Source organism: Xenopus laevis, chromosome 4L, assembly GCF_017654675.1.
Source record: "Xenopus laevis strain J_2021 chromosome 4L, Xenopus_laevis_v10.1, whole genome shotgun sequence".
In the NCBI taxonomy this organism is placed as follows: Eukaryota; Metazoa; Chordata; class Amphibia; order Anura; family Pipidae; genus Xenopus; species Xenopus laevis.
The window spans coordinates 15,348,699-15,365,914 of NC_054377.1; the positions used below are offsets into that span (position 1 = coordinate 15,348,699).

A 17,216-nucleotide genomic window follows, 5' to 3' on the forward strand; every position below is an offset into this window, starting at 1 on the left:
ATGATACTTGGTTTCATGCAAATAAAGAAAAAACAGCCCCCCCCCTGAATCCATCCCATCATCAGTAATAAATCTCACTGGCAGCTGAATGGCCGGGTGCAAAGAAGTATCCGTTATGTGCCAAGTACGCACAGCACATCACTGATTATCTTGCTATTGTCTTACTGTCTCGTCAATAAACCGATGCAGTTATACTGGGGGGTTAATAAGGCAAAAACATATTTTTCAATGCCAATCCCTATGGCTGTTTTACGCAGCTGCCCAAGACGCAATAACATCTGCCTGGTGCCTTCTGTCTGTACCCACCATGCAGGTTCATTAACTTGTTGCTGAGCACTCTAAATTCATTTCAGGTATTTTTAGACTCCTGCAAACTATAGGAGCTGACGTGCACAATCTACAGTAAGTTCTCCCAGAGGGCAATAAACATTCCATTATATCAATGCAAAAGTATAAGGATTCACACACTCTAATGAGAGCAGAGGAGAGTTGTGTCTATTGTGTCTTTTGTTAAGTCGTAGACTTCTTTTCAAAGCAACTTTTCCCTGCAGCTCTTGGTGCCGTTATAATAACTCTGCTCCGAGAGCAACAAGTGAATGCCGTGCTGCTTCTGCAACGCAGAGATCCATTGCTAAATATAAAATGCAATCTTACCTGCTAGCTTGCCTTCTCCCCCAGGCTTAGAAAAGCTTGCAAACACCCAACTGTCAGCAGGAAACTTGCATACAAGTCATGTTAAAGGATTCCCAGGAGGAATGGGACTTTCCCAGGCTGGCAGTTTATATCTACTAGCTTAGAAGGCACTCAGTGCACTAAGATATTAGAAATCATTTCCCCCCCAATCTCTTACCACTTCCCTCATTGATTGTTAAAAAGAATAACAAAAGCTGCCTGAACTGTAAGGCACTGCCTTCATGTATATGTATTTTCTTTTTAGGGGGGGGACAAAAAAAAACCCAATATCTCTGCCAGTTGCTTTTCTGTCTTCAGTAGTCACCAAGGTGGTTGAGAGTTTAAGCTTGCGGATATTAGATTCATAAGTCACACCAAGTGGTGGGCGATTCACTGAGCAAAGCAGAAGTCTTCACATGATGACTTCAAACAAGACGCATTACCTTCCTGCATCTGTTAGAGAGACTGGATTTTAAGACACTTGTGTCTCCAGGACAGGAAAGAAACAATGGTGAGTACCACTTAAATTTCCTCCTTTTTTTTTTTATTAAGGAAAAAAAAAACTGCTTCATCTACAGCAAAACCATGCAATTTTAGGGCATACTTTTTTTCATTTTTCTGATATTTCTTTTTTTGCCCCCCTCCCTCTCCACTTGAGTGTTTATTATTGCAAAGACATGTGAAGGGGGCTGCATAGAGCAGAACTTGGAGCAAGGATCTTTATTACTGGTTGCTGTTTTTCTGCTCCTGTTCTCTCTCTCTGAGATATTGCATGGGCTCACATTGAAGAGGCTGGTGGATGGAAGGCAAGGGGGGACAGTAGATTTTTATCAGTTTTTGTTGAGAATTCATGACAAGGCAGTAGAGTTCCACTTGCTTTCAGGGTGGAAGCTTTAGCCTGCTTAGGTGACAGTTGGGAAAGGTAATCCCATTTCTAAGCATAAGGGTCTGCACAACATGTGATCAAGCAGGAACAGGACGGGTTTGGCAAGGTAATATTCACGTGACAGAGCGTGGGAATGGGCCAGGGTAGAGCGATATTAAGTGTCACTTTATTACAGGAAATGTTAGATCTTTTTGTGTAGGGTCTGGCTGTGTGTGGTGCTGATTGCACAGAGGAGATGGTTTCAGCACCTTGGACAGAGGCAATGAATTGCAATGAATGGAGCGCATGTCCTGATCCAGCTCATTTCTGCCTGATATCCCCCTACACACACACACACACGCGTGCGGATTTGCTTCCAGACGCTTAACATGCAGCCGTTTCCTCCTGATTTGGAGCATTTAAAAAAAAAATAATAATAATCATTTTTGAACATTGGAACAGGCTGCTTTCAGTGTTCATTTTAGGGAAGGCTGCAGGATCGACCCATTTGGTGGTGGGGGGGTTGATTTAGCTTTACAGAAGGTAAGTAGCAATCAGTTGCCGGGCAGCTGCGATTCTCACTCGTTCTGCACCTGAAAACAAATCGACGGCTGTCCGTGCGCTCATTCGCTTGCATCCATATCCAGTGGCATAACTAGATATCACTGGCCCCCACAGCAAATTATTTTTAAGGCTCCTAAAATGTCTAGAGATTTACCAGTTTTTTCTCAATATTTATTGAAATTGTATATGAATTAGGGCCTCATGGGGCCCCTATATCTCCTGGGCCCCCCTGCAACTGTAGGATCCGCTTCCTCTGTAGTGACGCCCCTGGGCATATAATTGTGACTGTAAGGCATTAAACAGTTAAACAAGCTACGATGAAAACCTTTTGTTTGGTGTGTTGTTTTAACCGACAGCTTGCATGGGGAGAGTACAAGGAAATTAATTATTGAAATTATTCCCCCCACCACCCCCCGGCAAATGCAATCCAGATCTTCCTGCGACAGATTTAGCCTGGGCTTTAAATTGCCCCGCGTAGCATTGTAGCTAATAATATGTGGCTGTGCTGCTAAAAAAAGGAGTTGGAAGTCAGCAGATTTTTTTTTTTTTAGCCAAATAGCAGATATGCCTGTGGGTCCCGGGCTATTAAAGGGGATCGGCATAATATCGTTCTTCATTAAGCTGGGCTGAATAGCACTATGGAGAAGGCAGAACAAAGAAAGGGTTACAGAGAAAGAGAGAGGGGAGGCGACGGTTAACCCCCTCCGAGCATTTGGAAGGAACCCCCTGCTTAACGGTGTGACGCTCTGGATTAACATTCTAGCCTTTTTTTAGAAGATGCTGAACAGGTAAAAAAAAAAAACACCGACACCTGGGGACTTATTGAACCCTTATTTTTAAAACAAATTTCTGGGAGAGGAGGTGCTTGTGTCTAAAATGATCTGGACATACAAGGGAGGGAGGCTGTTATAACTGGTTACTGGTTTTATTTTGTCTAGAAACAAAAGCACAGGCATTGCCAGGTTGTTATTATTATTATTATTATTATTATATAATTGTACTGGTATTTTCTTTGTATTATAATAATAATAATACTCAGTTCAGCGGGGGATGCCTGTTGCTGTCCTCTCTTCTATTCACCCTGAGGGTGTCCCCCCTCTTTATCTGCATCCCAAATCTGTGAATTCACTCAGCTGCGACATAATCCCCCCTCCATGTTCTCCCTATCTCTCCATCTCTCTCCCCACGTCCCCTCCCAATGCCCAGGCTCTTCCCATCGCCATCATTAATCTTCCTACATATTTAAATAAGGGAAAGAGAGAGAGACGAAACCCTCCTGCATGGAGATCGCGTGAGACCTTTAACGACAAGATGTTATCCGTATACATAAAAAGATCTAACACCTTATATAAGCGAGTGTCACCAGGGTGTGTGTGCGCGAGTGTGAGACGGAGAGCTATTTGCACATAATAAAAAGGAAGATGGGGGGGAAGAGATCTTTATCTTTGTAACCCTTTTTTAAGTGGAGAATTGATAGAGCACACATTGTTCTCAGATCGACCTGTTTTCTCCTCGAGGGTTTTATTCCCCCCCCATCCCATCAATATGATGAGATTTCCAAACATGTTGTAAAGGAACTCCAACCACCAGCCACCCACCTTTCCAGATGGTACGTCTCTAAATATGGATCTGTAGGGCTTGATGGCTCCTACTGGAGTAGAGGCTGATTAGAGGAGAGCAATTAAAGGCACAATGTCTCTATTACCCCTGCCGCCAAGCCTTAAGGTGGCCCATACACAACAAAATACGCTCGTTCTGCGAGGTTTGGAATCTTAATACGTTATGCCCACCAAAGGAAGGGCAATATCATGTTAATAGGGCCAAATGATCGGAAATGGGTGCCAACAGGTGGTAGGACCAACTAGCCAATCACAGGACAAATCAATCTGCCTGATTGATATCAGGTCGATTTTTGGGGGAGACCCGTCGGAGGCACCCACACACAAGCAGATAATCTGTATAAAGGACCGATTTCGGCAGCTTTAATCTTCCCTTGTCACTTTTAGTAGCACCTCAACACCCACAACGATTAAGTCGCACACAATCAAGGTAAATATTATAACGCTCGGCTCAGGCAAAGGGTATGAGGGAAATAAAAAAGCAGCTGTCGTTGAACTAGTGGCAGTCTCGCATTCTCACCCAATTACAGTTGATAATAACTATTCACCCTTGCAGCGCTGGAAAGGCTCACATCCCATTGCTCAGCACACACGCAGCTCCAGCTTTGTAATCTAGTAAAAGGAGGGGGTCAATGAAATGATCCCTTTTTTTGGCTCTACCTGCCAATTTTGTCTGACAGCTCAAGTGCACCAAATTACACCCACGTATCAGCAGAGGATCATTTGTCACAGAGGGGTTGGGGGGATAATTATAGGCTGGGGAAGTCGGTCATTAACAAAAGCCACAGAAGCAGCAATTTATTTTTATTTATTTATTCATTTATTTCATGATCCTGCAATTGACTGCGCCGGAACGAATCTATCAATTAACAGACACAGGTGATATCCATATCCAGCCCCTTGTCTTGTTTCTATATGAAACGGTTAAAAATTCAGCTATTAAAATGCTTCTGCAAATCTTCTTCGTATTTAATGGAATTCACTGCAAATTCTTTTTTTTTTCCCCGAAATAACCGCAGTGCATTAAAGGGAAACTAAAACAATGAAGAATTATAGTGGGACGCAGAGCTTGTTATCTAGGTAACAGAACACCCGCAGTAGCAGTTCCCTTCCCAGCACCACCCCCTTCTGCACAGAAATTCATTGACGTCACGGGGAGTAGCAGTGATTCGGTTCAGTTTGGGGATTCCCAAAGTCCTCTGCTGAATACACAATCGCCTGCACTTTCATTTAAATAAAGTTCCGTAAGACTACAATTCCTATGGGGCTTTGGTTCCCTTAGAAATAAAGATGTCTGGATGTTCTTCTATAGATTCCGACAGGCAGCTGGTGTTTTGGGCAGTTTATAATACAGAAAGCTGGAGCCAGGTTTATTTTTCAAGGAATTGCCTATGGATGGGAGGCATCAAAGCACCTCTCCATTATTTTATATTTCTCCACTTTAGGTGCACTTTCAGTAGCAAACATGTGCAGGTATGGGACCTGTTATCCAGGATGCTCGGGACCTGGGGTTTTCCGGAGAAGGGGTCTTTCTGTAATTTGTATCTCCATACCTTAAGTCTATTAAAAAATAATATATGAAACATTATTTAAACCCAATAGGCTGGTTCTGCTTAAAATAAGGATTAATTATATCTTAGTTGGGATCAAGTACAAGATACTGATACTGTTACAGAGAAAAAGGAAATGATTTTAAAAAAAATTAATTAAATGATTAAAATGGAGCGATTTCCTGTAATTTGAAGCTTTCTGGATAACAGGTTTCCGGATAACGGATCCCTTACCAGTACAACATTTAGTGCCTGGAAAATAGACAGATAGATATAGATGATAGATGATAGATAGATAGATAGATAGATAGATAGATAGATAGATAGATAGATAGATAGATAGATAGATAGATAATGATAGAGATAGATATCTATCTGATAGATAGATAGATAGATAGATAGATAGATGGATGGATGGATGGATGGATGGATGGATGGATGGATGGATGGATGGATGGATGGATGGATGGATGGATGGATGGATAGATAGATAGATAGATAGATAGATAGATAGATAGATAGATAGATAGATAGATAGATAGATAGATAATGATAGAGATAGATAGATGATGATAGATAGATAGATAGATAGATAGATAGATAGATAGATAGATAGATAGATGGATGGATGGATGGATGGATGGATGGATGGATGGATGGATAGATAGATAGATAGATAGATAGATAGATAGATAGATAGATGATAGATAGATAGCAGATAGATAGATAGATAGATAGATAGACAGATAGATAGATAGATTGATAGCGATAGATAGATAGATAGATAGATAGATAGATAGATAGATAGATAGATAGATAGATAGATGATAGATAGATAGATAGATAGATAGATAGATAGATAGATAGATAGATAGATAATTAGATAGTAGATACACTAAATCTAATATTGAATATTTACATTTAACCCCAAAATACATAGATAGACAGACGGATAGATGGAGTGATCGGTCGATAGTTGATCTGGAAAGGGACAGATTGATACAGATACTGTATATGCAGCTAGATATAGACAGATGTAAGAAGATACAGTATATAGAGAGAGAAAGAGAGAGAGATGGATAGTGGAAAAAGAGAGAGCTGAATAGATAGATACAGATTTATATTTCAAGCAGAACCCCAGTTAAATTTTTTTCAGGAGAAATGAAAAAATGAAGTAAAGTCTGGGAAAATGTAATATCAGGGAAATGCATTAAAAACATTGGTGGGGCCACCTATAAGTAACATTGAGGCTAGAGAGAGAAAGAGAGAGACAGATAGATAGAAATACAGGTATGGGACCTGCTATCCAGAGTGCTCAGGACCTGGGGGCTTCTGGATAATGGATCTTTCCATAATATAGAGCTTCATACCTTAAGTCTACTAAAAAATCATGTAATCATTAAATAAACCCAATAGGCTGGTTTTGCTTCTAATAAGGATTAATTATATCTTAGTTGGGATCAAGTACAAGCTACTGTTACAGAGAAAAAGGAAATTATTTTTAATATTTGGATCATGTGCTTAAAATGGAGTCTATAGGAGATGGCTTTCCCATAATTCGGAGCTTTCTGGATAATAGGTTTCTATTAACGTCATACCTGTATATATATATATATATATATATATATATATATATGATAAAGGCTCTGGACACGAGCCGAAACGTCGATTACTGCTATGAGAATTTAATAAAATGATTTTCTTTTGAAGAAATCCCAGGAGTGCGCTTCTATCTTCCAGTTTGTATCTACTAGTTCCCAGTAGCAGCACCCGGGTATACGAGAGGAATGGCCAAGAGGAGTGCGGATCAGCGAGTTTGTATATATATAGATATATATATATATAGTATATAGAGAAAGAGAGAGAGCAAGACAGACAGATAAAGATATCTATAGAGAGAGCGAGAGATATACAGATCTGTTATTCAGAAACCTGACAAAATGCAGGTATTATTAGATGAGATTACGATTTAAGGAAACAATTCTTAATTTGCGATTGATTTGCGCTTTCTCTGTAAGAGGAATAACTCATATAATGAGACTTGTACTTGCTATTAACCAATCAAGCACCAAGCCAGGCTGATAAAAAAGCAATTCAATTGAGTTTTTTTTAGTAGATTTAAGAAAAAATGCTCCAAATTACTCAGAGATCCCTTATTCATAGCATAATTCCATCCCTATAAATGTAACATATACTGTACATGGACAATAGAAGCAATGTTCAGCAGCTCCTCACCTGTTCTCTTCCTCTGAAAACAAAAATATACAGAAAACATCTGTTTTATTACTGAGAATAATGAAATCTCAGTGGAAAAAAAACAAAACCCTGAAGCCAATTAGGAGTTTATTTACGAACAGTATTTTGGTGATTTTCCCATTGAATTTTATAGTAGAGGAACAGATTTTATAGATTTAGTTTTTATTGTTTTTCTGCGTATATGTTCTCTCCTGTAGTCAGAGATTTTAGGCTCATATTGCTCTATTTAAGCAGGGAGAAAAACATTCGGCACCAACTTTGTTTGATTTAAATAGGAACGAATGGACAGGTTCAGCAATGTCTTATGTAAATCAATAGAAGGTGCCAGTTCCAGTATGGAACTTTTGGGGAAAAAACACCCTCATTGAACAAGACATATTCTCCATATGTTATGCAGCTGGCAAAGAAGTACAGGTATGGGACCTATTATCCAGAATGCTCAGGTTTTCCGGATAACGGATATTTCTGTAATTTGGATCTTCATACCTTAAGTCTACTAGAAAATCATGTAAACATTAAATAACCCCAATAGGCTGGTTTTGCCTCCAATAAGGATTAATTATATCTTAGTTGGGATCAAGTACAAGCTACTGTTTTATTATTTTAAAAAAGCAAAATTTGGATTATTTGGACAAAACAGAGTCTATGGGAGACGGCCTATCCGTAATAAAGGATTTCCAGATAACTGATCCCATGTCTGTGCCTGAATCCTGCCGAGGAGCTTGCTGTTACTTTTAATGGAAACCACTTCATATCAACCATTCCCATTGGTACTCTTGTTGAGTAGTTATTTAACCCTTTACTGCTCAGAGAGTTCTTGAGCTGCAGCTTTGGCTGTTGGTTGGGGGGGAAATATGGAGATTGGTTAGTTCATTGTGACCAGTAAACTATCTTTTATGCAGTAATCTCTACACTGCTTGGATTTTAATATAAACCGCTTAGCAGCAATACCCCACTTGGACCCCGATAATTTCTGCCACACCCCCAAAGCAGTTACAAGGTCTGCATGCCTATAATTTAAGGATTTAAATAGAGTTTAAATAGATACAAATGATATACTAGGGGGCAGATTTATTAAGGGTCAAATTGAAAATTCGAATTTTTGATTTTTTTTTTTATGGTCAAAACAGTCAAATTTGACTAGGGAATTATCCAAACTCGATTCGAGTTTTTTTAAAAAATTCAGATTAGATTTTTGAGATTTATCATACTCTGGCCCTTTAAGAATTCAGATTCGACCACCTAAAACCTGCTGAATTCATGTATAAGTCAATGGGAGAGGTCCAGTGACCAATTTGGAGATGTTTGTAGCTGAAATTCAATTTTTTGGGGGAGAGTTTGGTCGAATTCAATTCTAATTTCGATTCAAGTTTTGCAGTCAGTTTCTTAAATAACCCCCCAGTCGAATTTCGAGTATATTCGAATTTAAGGGAGTTTTAAAAAAACTCACAAGAATTTCGAAAATTCGACCTTTGATTAATGTCCCTCTTGATATGATCATATTAGGAGTACTCAAAGCATTTTCCATGGCTTCCAAACTGAAATCCTCTCCTATTGGTTGTACAATGCTTCCTTTACAATTAGTGACAATATACACAAATATGTATCTGGTCTCCTTCTGTGCGTTGGCGCCCAGCCAGACACCAAAGAGTCGGAAAAGATTAAAAATAAAAGTCTGGCTACAAGTGAGTGAGGCTCTTAAAGGGCTGGTGGGTGGGTGCCATCTGGCCCAGGTACTTTGTTCTCATGGATTGTGATTAAATGTTTTCAATGACACGTTGAGTCAGTCGAGGATATTCGTTAGACTGCTGCAATACACTTGAAGCTATTAGTATGGAGTGGAAAAAGGACACTTTGTAGAGTGATTTGAATGGATGGACATATGTCTCTTTTATCTTGTTATGTTGCAATACACAGACATGGCCAGTCTCTGCCTATCAATTCTTAAAAAATTCTTTGTGTGCTCTAGCCAGCCCCTACCCTTGCCCCAAGCCAAATCAAATAAAGCTAAATACCCTGGCTGGAGATCTAACTAAGCCATTTAGGGGGAGATTTATTAAGGGTCGAATTCAAAATTTGAATTTTCAAATTTTATTTTTGTCAAAACTCTTAAATTCGATTTGTGAATTATCCAAACTCGATTCGCGTTTTAACAAAATTGCCCTTTATTATCACTGCACAGAGCATAAAAATTCCTTTAAGACTAAACATACAGTACATTTTCTAACACACACACATAGAAAAAAATAGCAAATTCCTTGGCAATATGGTACGCTAAATAAATAGAAATGTGTGGAAGTATATGCCACTCAATACATATAATGTGTTTCAATGGGAAATAGGAAAATAAACTCAAAAGAATTCACGCTTAGAGATATTATCTGTAATAATTTACTGCATTACAGTAGATATAGTAATAGAGTAGTTTATATTCCCTGACAAAGTCACAGCCTACACAGGAGTCACATAATTGATTTAGGTACGTTTTGGTAAATTGACACATTTACAGAATGACAATCTGTTCTATGGGGTGTTAGATGAATGAATCAACAAACCCTAAATTAAAAAAATAATTATATCAAAGTATGATACAATGCACGGTATTGGGGGCTTAGCAAATCAAAAGAGACGAACCTTCAAATATCAGCAAAAGTGGCTGATTAACCAACATTCAAATTTGACTTTTTTACCACCATTAGAGTTTTTGCAGCAAAAATTGCAAATGTTTGTGCGAGTTTCCGAAGCATCAATTGAACAATATGAATTGTGAAAAGTTTTGTTGCTCAGATTTTTCTCAAGAAAGATTATTGATAAGTGAGTTCTAGTCACGGAAGGGAGTCAACTTTGTTTTCCTACAAAACTGAGATTATTTCGCGTTTTAATTATTCAGCCCCCAAATAAAAATATTTGGCATCTAAAAGCATGTATAAATCAACGGGGTAGTATTTGCAATATTTAGAGGGTTATTTACTAAACTCCGGTCTGGCTTTTTGGGGCAAAACTCACTTTTTTTTTTAAACTCAAGTTTCTGGAGATTTATTAAAGCCAGATGCAGCAAAGGTTGTGTATAAGTCAACGGGATAGGTCCTCATCCTATTTTGCTATTCTGTGGTCTGCACTGGAATTAGCCCGAAAATGTGACCTTTTCAGCATCTTGGACAAAACTCAGAAGAATTTGTGATATTTGGGAAAAAGCCAAAAAAATCAAGTGATTCTGGAAAAAACGCAGAAAAAAATAGTACAATTTGGGTTTTTGCTCGATTTTTTCGAGTTCTTACTCGTACCGATTACATTGTGCTTTTTTAATAATAAATAGAGGTCAAATCGTGGATCTACTTTGGTCAAATTCAGAAATTTTGCTTCGAAAACGAAGAGGAGAAGAGGTTGTTTTTGCCTTTCTAAATAATCAAGTTTTAGAATTTTGAGTTTATTCATAAATCAGTGCACATTGAAGTTTTCGCATTTTGTCTACTTTTTCAAGCAAACAAAAAAAAGCTAGAAACTTGGAATTAATCTGTCTTTGTGTATGTGTTTTTTTTTAATTACTATCATAAAGGATTTATTTTGGGTTCCACTTAAACATTTAAGATCTACATTGTTATGAGTTCTTCTGTAGTTAATTTATAAATCCCTTCCCCTGCAAATGATGTATTAAATACCCTGACATTGTTTCATGACTCCCCTTGTTTATTTACAAATTTATTTTCACCAAAATATTGATTTGAGGGTGGGTTTTTTTCGTATTATTTTTTTTCCTGAATTGGGCTGCAAAACATATATTGTGGTTGTTTTATCACGAGCAGGTTCATTTAATCACTAGAACATTACATGAAATTACTGATTTCTGCTCTCACTTTAAACCTTTCCCCCTAAATTACAGCTGCGGGTTTATAGCGGCTTCTACAAAAATCCCTGAATAACAGACAAATAATCAGGAATCAAGTACTGATGAATACAAATAAAATACATCAGTAACAGTAGCTTTGTATTAATCACTTTCATTTATTTGGGCCAGTATATTTATCATAAAAAAATATAAATTTACCTATAGGCTTTCAATTGCAAATTAATACATTGTTGCAAATATTGCTACTTTTTGGCACAGGAATACTCTCATGAATAAAAAAAATAATACGCAATATCTTAGTATTATCTTTTATATAACACAGTTTTTGTCCGAATGACAAAAACTCAAAAAATTTGAGTTTTTTTACTTTTAACCCAAATTTTTAGTGTAAAACAAGAACTAGAATTTTTAGGAATTTATTATACACCGAGGGTCTTAAAAGTCCAATTAAAAAAGTACTCCAGCTCAGACCTGCTGAGTTCATGTAGAAGTCAATGGGAGAAGTCCAGAAGATATCCTGATCTGCAATGGGTTTCGTGCAATAATCCGAATGTTTTCGTGCCAAAATCTGAGGTTTCGGGAGGAAAATCCTGACAATTTGTGCGATTCATGATTTTTTCATGCACAGAAAATTTTCGGAAAAATATATTGATAAATAAGGGGGAAAAACTTTTGCGGATTTGGTCGGAGTCGTTTTCAGAAAACTATTTTGATAAATAACCCCCTGAATGTTACATGGCAATTTACAAAGAATAATTATCATTTGCATGAGTCCCTGGCCCAGTGGAGCTTTCAATCTAATGCCCACGCACACTAGAGTCAATTTCATTAAAAGTCAATTAAACCTGCCTCTATGTATTTGGAGTAAGGGAGGAAACTGGGGTATCCAGAGGAAACCCAAACCAACAGGGGGACATCATAAAATGCCATGCAAAGTCTGGCCTGACCAGAACCAAATCAGGACCCCAGAATTGCTGCAACAATGGTAAAAGACACCTCCTGGTACAGGTATGGCATCCATTATCTGGATACCTGTTATACAGAATGCTCTGAATCCAACTAATCTAAATTCGTAAAAAGTATTTAATTCTCCTCTGTAATAATAAAAAATTTCCTTGTACTTGATCCTAACTAAGATATAATTAATCCATACTGGATTGGGCTTATTTAATGTTTATAGGATTTAGTAGATTTATGAAGATCCAAATTGAAGAAAGGTCCCTAATCTGGAAAAAACCCAAGTTCCCGGCCTTCTGGATAACAGTTCCCATACCTGTAGTAATAAAACAGTACCTTAAAATAGATCCCAACTAAGATATAATTAATCCTTATTGGAAGCAAAACCAGCCTATTGGGTTTATTTAATGTTTTTGATTTTCTAGTAGACAAGGTAAGAAGATCCAAATTTCGGAAAGAAAGAAAACCTTAGGTCCCTAGCATTATGGATAACAGGTCCTATCCTTGTATCTATATAGTGCTGACACAGTGCTGTGCAGAAATTATACATTATTCATATCAGTCCCTGCCCCAGTGGAGCTAACAATCTAATGTCCAGATCACATTCACACAATCGGGACAATTTAATCAGGAGCCAATTAACCAACCTTTATGTTTCTGGAGTATGGGATGAAAGTGAAGTACCTGGAGGAAAGCCACGCAGACACTGGGAGAACATCCGAATTCCTTGCAGATAGTGCCCAGGCTGGAAGTCCGGACCCCAGCATTACCCACTGAGCCACCCAAAACCTTCCTGACCAGATATTATCAGCTGCCCAGAACAAATCATTATTGATTTAACTTTATAATTACAATATATTCTCCAGTGACCCAAGTGCAGAATAGAAAGGCTTCTAGTGCTAATGGTGAAAACAACATTTCTCCAGTCGTAATCCTTAGTCCTGAAGATCAAGGACCAGTAAAATGCTTCACATAACAGCACTTACTAGCCTTAGTCATACTGGTGCTGTAAACTTGTTATTCCAGTCATTACCATCTAAATGAGAGATTAGTCAAAAAGTCTAAGTGATATGCCATCTACGCCATCAGGACTGCATTAGGTAAGTGCTGGCGGAGAAACGCCCCATACCACACCTAGGCCTTCTGTCACTGACAGCAATGACTGGTGTTGTTCCAGCCCAAAAAGGAATATATGAGCAATTCTAAAGGTGGCCATAGACGTAGAGATCCATTCGCTTGGCAATGTCGCCAAACGAGTGGATCTCTCCCTGATATGCCCACATTGAAGTGGGTGATATCGGGCTGATCCCATCATGGGCCCAAGGGTGCCATGGGTGCCTGATGGAAAAAACATGGTGCAAAGTACATTGCATCAGTGGGTGCAGGCCAGACATGTCCTTACCACCTGCCATGGGGCAGACATGGTAAGGGGTGGGGGGCACCTACGTGTCTCTCACCCCTTTTGACTACAGTGCTGCCAAGTATACCTATTTCTTGCACTTTGCACACTGCCTCCCCTGATAGAACTGACCTCTAAAGTGTTAAAGGAAAACTAAACCCTTAATGAAAAAATCCCCTACCCCCCTACCCTATATAGACCCCCTCCCTGCTCCTCCCCCAGCCTAGCTGCTACCCCTAGTAAATGCCCCTAACTCTTTACTTACCCCTCAGTGGAGATTCAGGGCATCAGCGTTCACAGGCGCCTTCCGCCACTTCGGTAGTCTTCGGGTCTTGTTCCTTCACTTCGGCAATTTCCGTGACTTTTGGTGCTTGTGCAGTTGCTGGGAAACGGAAGATTGGGCCAACTGTGCATGTGCCGATACACTGCTCTCATTCCGAAGACTAATAAAGAGAAGAAGATGGCACCCGTTGGCATTTACACAGGGTAGAAGTTAGGCTGGGGGGGAGCAGGGAGGGGGGTCTATGTAGGGTTGGGAAGTAGGGTTTTTTTTAATTAAGGGTTGAATTTTCCTTTAATGGGAAGAACCGGTAATTTATGTGTTAACTGTGGGCAATGAAATTATATTTCACATAAATTCGCCTTTTCGTGTTCATTATTAGCCTTTATCAAATAGTACATTCACTTAAATGGGTGGTTCACCTTTAAGTTAACTTTTAGTATATTTGGTCAATTCTAAGAAACCTTTCAGTTGGTTTTCATTATTTATTTTTTTATAGTTATTTAATTATTTGCCGTTTTTTTCTCATTCGTTCCATCTTTGAAATGGGGGTCACTGACCCCATCTAAAAAACAAATGCTCTGTAAGGCTACAAATGTATTGTTATTGCTACTTTTTATTACTCATCTTTCTATTCAGGTCCTCTCCTCTTCATATTCCAGTCTCTTATTCAAATCAGGGTAATTTGGACCCTAGCGACCAGATTGCTGAAACTGCTGACTGGAGAGCTGCTGAATAAAAAGCTAAATAACTCAAAAATAACAAATAATAAAAAATAAAAACTAAATGCAATTTTACTTAGAAAATCACTCTCTACATCATACTAAAAGTTAACTCAAAGGTGAACAGACTCTTTAAAGGGGACCTGTCACCTAGACATAAAAAGCTGTATAATAAAAGTAATTTCCAAATTAAACATGAAATTCAAATTCTTTTTTTTTATTAAAGCATTCATAGCTGTTGTAAACTCATTTGGAAATCTCAGCTGTCAATCAAATATTGCTTGCCCCTCCTCTATGCCTTAGGGGAGGGACAGGCAATTACTTTCACTTTCCATTCAGCACTTTCTAGATGTCACTGCTCTCCCCACATTCCCCCAGTTCTCTTCTCTTAGGGTCCCCTTTAAGCCATGTCAAACTGTAAAGTACTTTATATGCAGATGGATCTGGCTGAGCCCTTTTTCCCCACTAAAATAAACAGTTGCCTATGTGCACCAGATGCATCAATAAAGATGCAAAATATATATATATATACACATATATACAATTATCGAGTTATTTTTTACTCTATCCTGTTTTTCTACCTTTGCTCTAGGGAAGAATAATGATCCGCACAGATACGTAAAAATATCTCTTCTTTAAATACATCTCGTAAAACAACTGCTTCCATTGGCTCGCAATGATCCCATCTGGTAGAATGGATAATTAGGTAACCCAACAAACATGAAAGGTGTCTGATATCTGGAGAATTACAGAAGGTGTGTGGGCACGCTGACACTCAGGGAAAGCCATAGATCATACCTAACGTTCCATTTCGTTGTGGAGATAATTAAGAAGGAAAATGTGGGTGTTCGAACCTGTTAACGGCTCAGAAGGACTAGTTGAGCTATTACTGTATCTAATGGACAATTGGCAGGAAACGCCCACACAGAACATCATCATTCTTTGATGATGTTGATATTGATCTTGTTACTTTGACATGTTTCAAATGATTAAAAAAAAAAACATGTATCGAGCCTAATTCGATCCGTGTCAGGGGAAAATTCATCTGCAGACGCTCTTTGTGAACTCAGCGGGTTGGTTAGGGGAAGTCGCCTGATGCAGGTGTGCGATTGAGAGAAATGGACCATAGCAAAAAATATTTTTTATTATTATTAGTACTGCCAGTTTATTATGACCCAATTTTCATTAAAAAATGTGCATTCTAAATCTCATCTCAATAACTGTTAAGAGCTGAATGTCCGTCAGTCATGTAAGCAACGCGTTTCGTGCAGTAATAGCTCAACTAGGAATGTTTTTACTTATATAGAAACTGTCATAAAGCATTAAAAACTGAAACTGTCATAAAGCATTAAAAACTGCTCTACAGGACTAAACATTGGAGGTTGCATTTAGAGAGGTGCTGAGGTTCTAGGTTCAATTCCAGCCAGAGCACTATTTTCAAGGAGTTTGTATATTCTCACCATATGTAGGTGGGTTGCCTCCAGATACTCCAGTTTTTTCCCACACTCCATAAACATACAGGCAAGTTAATTGGCTCCTCGTATCAGGGGAAAATTCAGAATTCATCTGCAGACGCTCTTAGTGTACTCGTTGGCTAGGGGAAGTCAATTGATGCAGGTGTGCGATTGAATGAAATGGACCCTACCATAGCAAAAGCTATTTTTTTATTAGTAGTAGTACTGCCAGTTTATTATGATCCGATTTTCATAAAAAATGCTAATTCTAAATCTCTTATCACTAACTGTTAAGGGCTGAATGTCCTGCAATCAGGTAAGCGACGCGTTTCGTGCAGGATAAAATGTCCACAGTGGCCAGAATGTTTCACTGATAGCTAGAAACTAAGTCATAAAGCATTAAAGGAGAAGGAAAGGCATGTTATACTTGGGGGTGCCAAAAGTTAGGTACCACCAAGTGATTATATTAACTTACCTGAAACCCTGGGCCGGTGCTCACATCAGCAGCCGGCGTTATTTCAATGAGCACCACAGAGCAATCATCTTCTTTCTACTTCTTTCTTCTCAGTGTGCATGCTCAGTAGAGTGGAAAGCTGAACTTTAAATAAGAAGTTGGCTATTTCATTCTACTGCACATGAGTCTGTCCCGCGAAATTTGAATATAGAAGAAGAAGAAAGACGATTGGTGCTCGCTGGAATAACCAGCAGTTTTCCTCTGATTGGTGCACCGGCCCAGGGGGTCAGGTAAGTAGATACAATCACTTGGTAGTGCCTAACTTTTGTCACCCCAAGTAAAAATGCCTTTCCTTCTCCTTTAAAAATTGCTCTACCGTACTAAACATTGGATGTTGCTTTTAGAGATGTTCTAGGTTCAATTCCACAATTTGCGAGGAGTTTGTATATTCTCACTATATGCCAACTATACAAATAAGAAACCAGTATATGCAGTATATTATTAATTGCTTTAGATGAGCTTACCTCTATATACGGTGGGCCCAGGTTCACACTCCCCAGACCTTCAGCAAAGGGAG

The 17,216-nt window shown here is 38.6% G+C and overlaps 1 protein-coding gene across 1 annotated transcript in view; it reads left to right on the forward strand.

Moving 5' to 3' along the window:
- The first annotated feature begins 866 nt into the window (after nt 1-866).
- bdnf.S (brain-derived neurotrophic factor S homeolog) overlaps nt 867-17,216 on the forward strand; it is a 66,836-nt gene continuing 50,486 nt past the window's right edge. Inside the window, exon 1 of the mRNA XM_041589070.1 lies at nt 867-1,183. Within this exon, the coding sequence (XP_041445004.1) occupies nt 1,181-1,183 (3 nt within the window). The 5' untranslated portion in view covers nt 867-1,180. The remainder of the gene's footprint in view (nt 1,184-17,216) is intronic.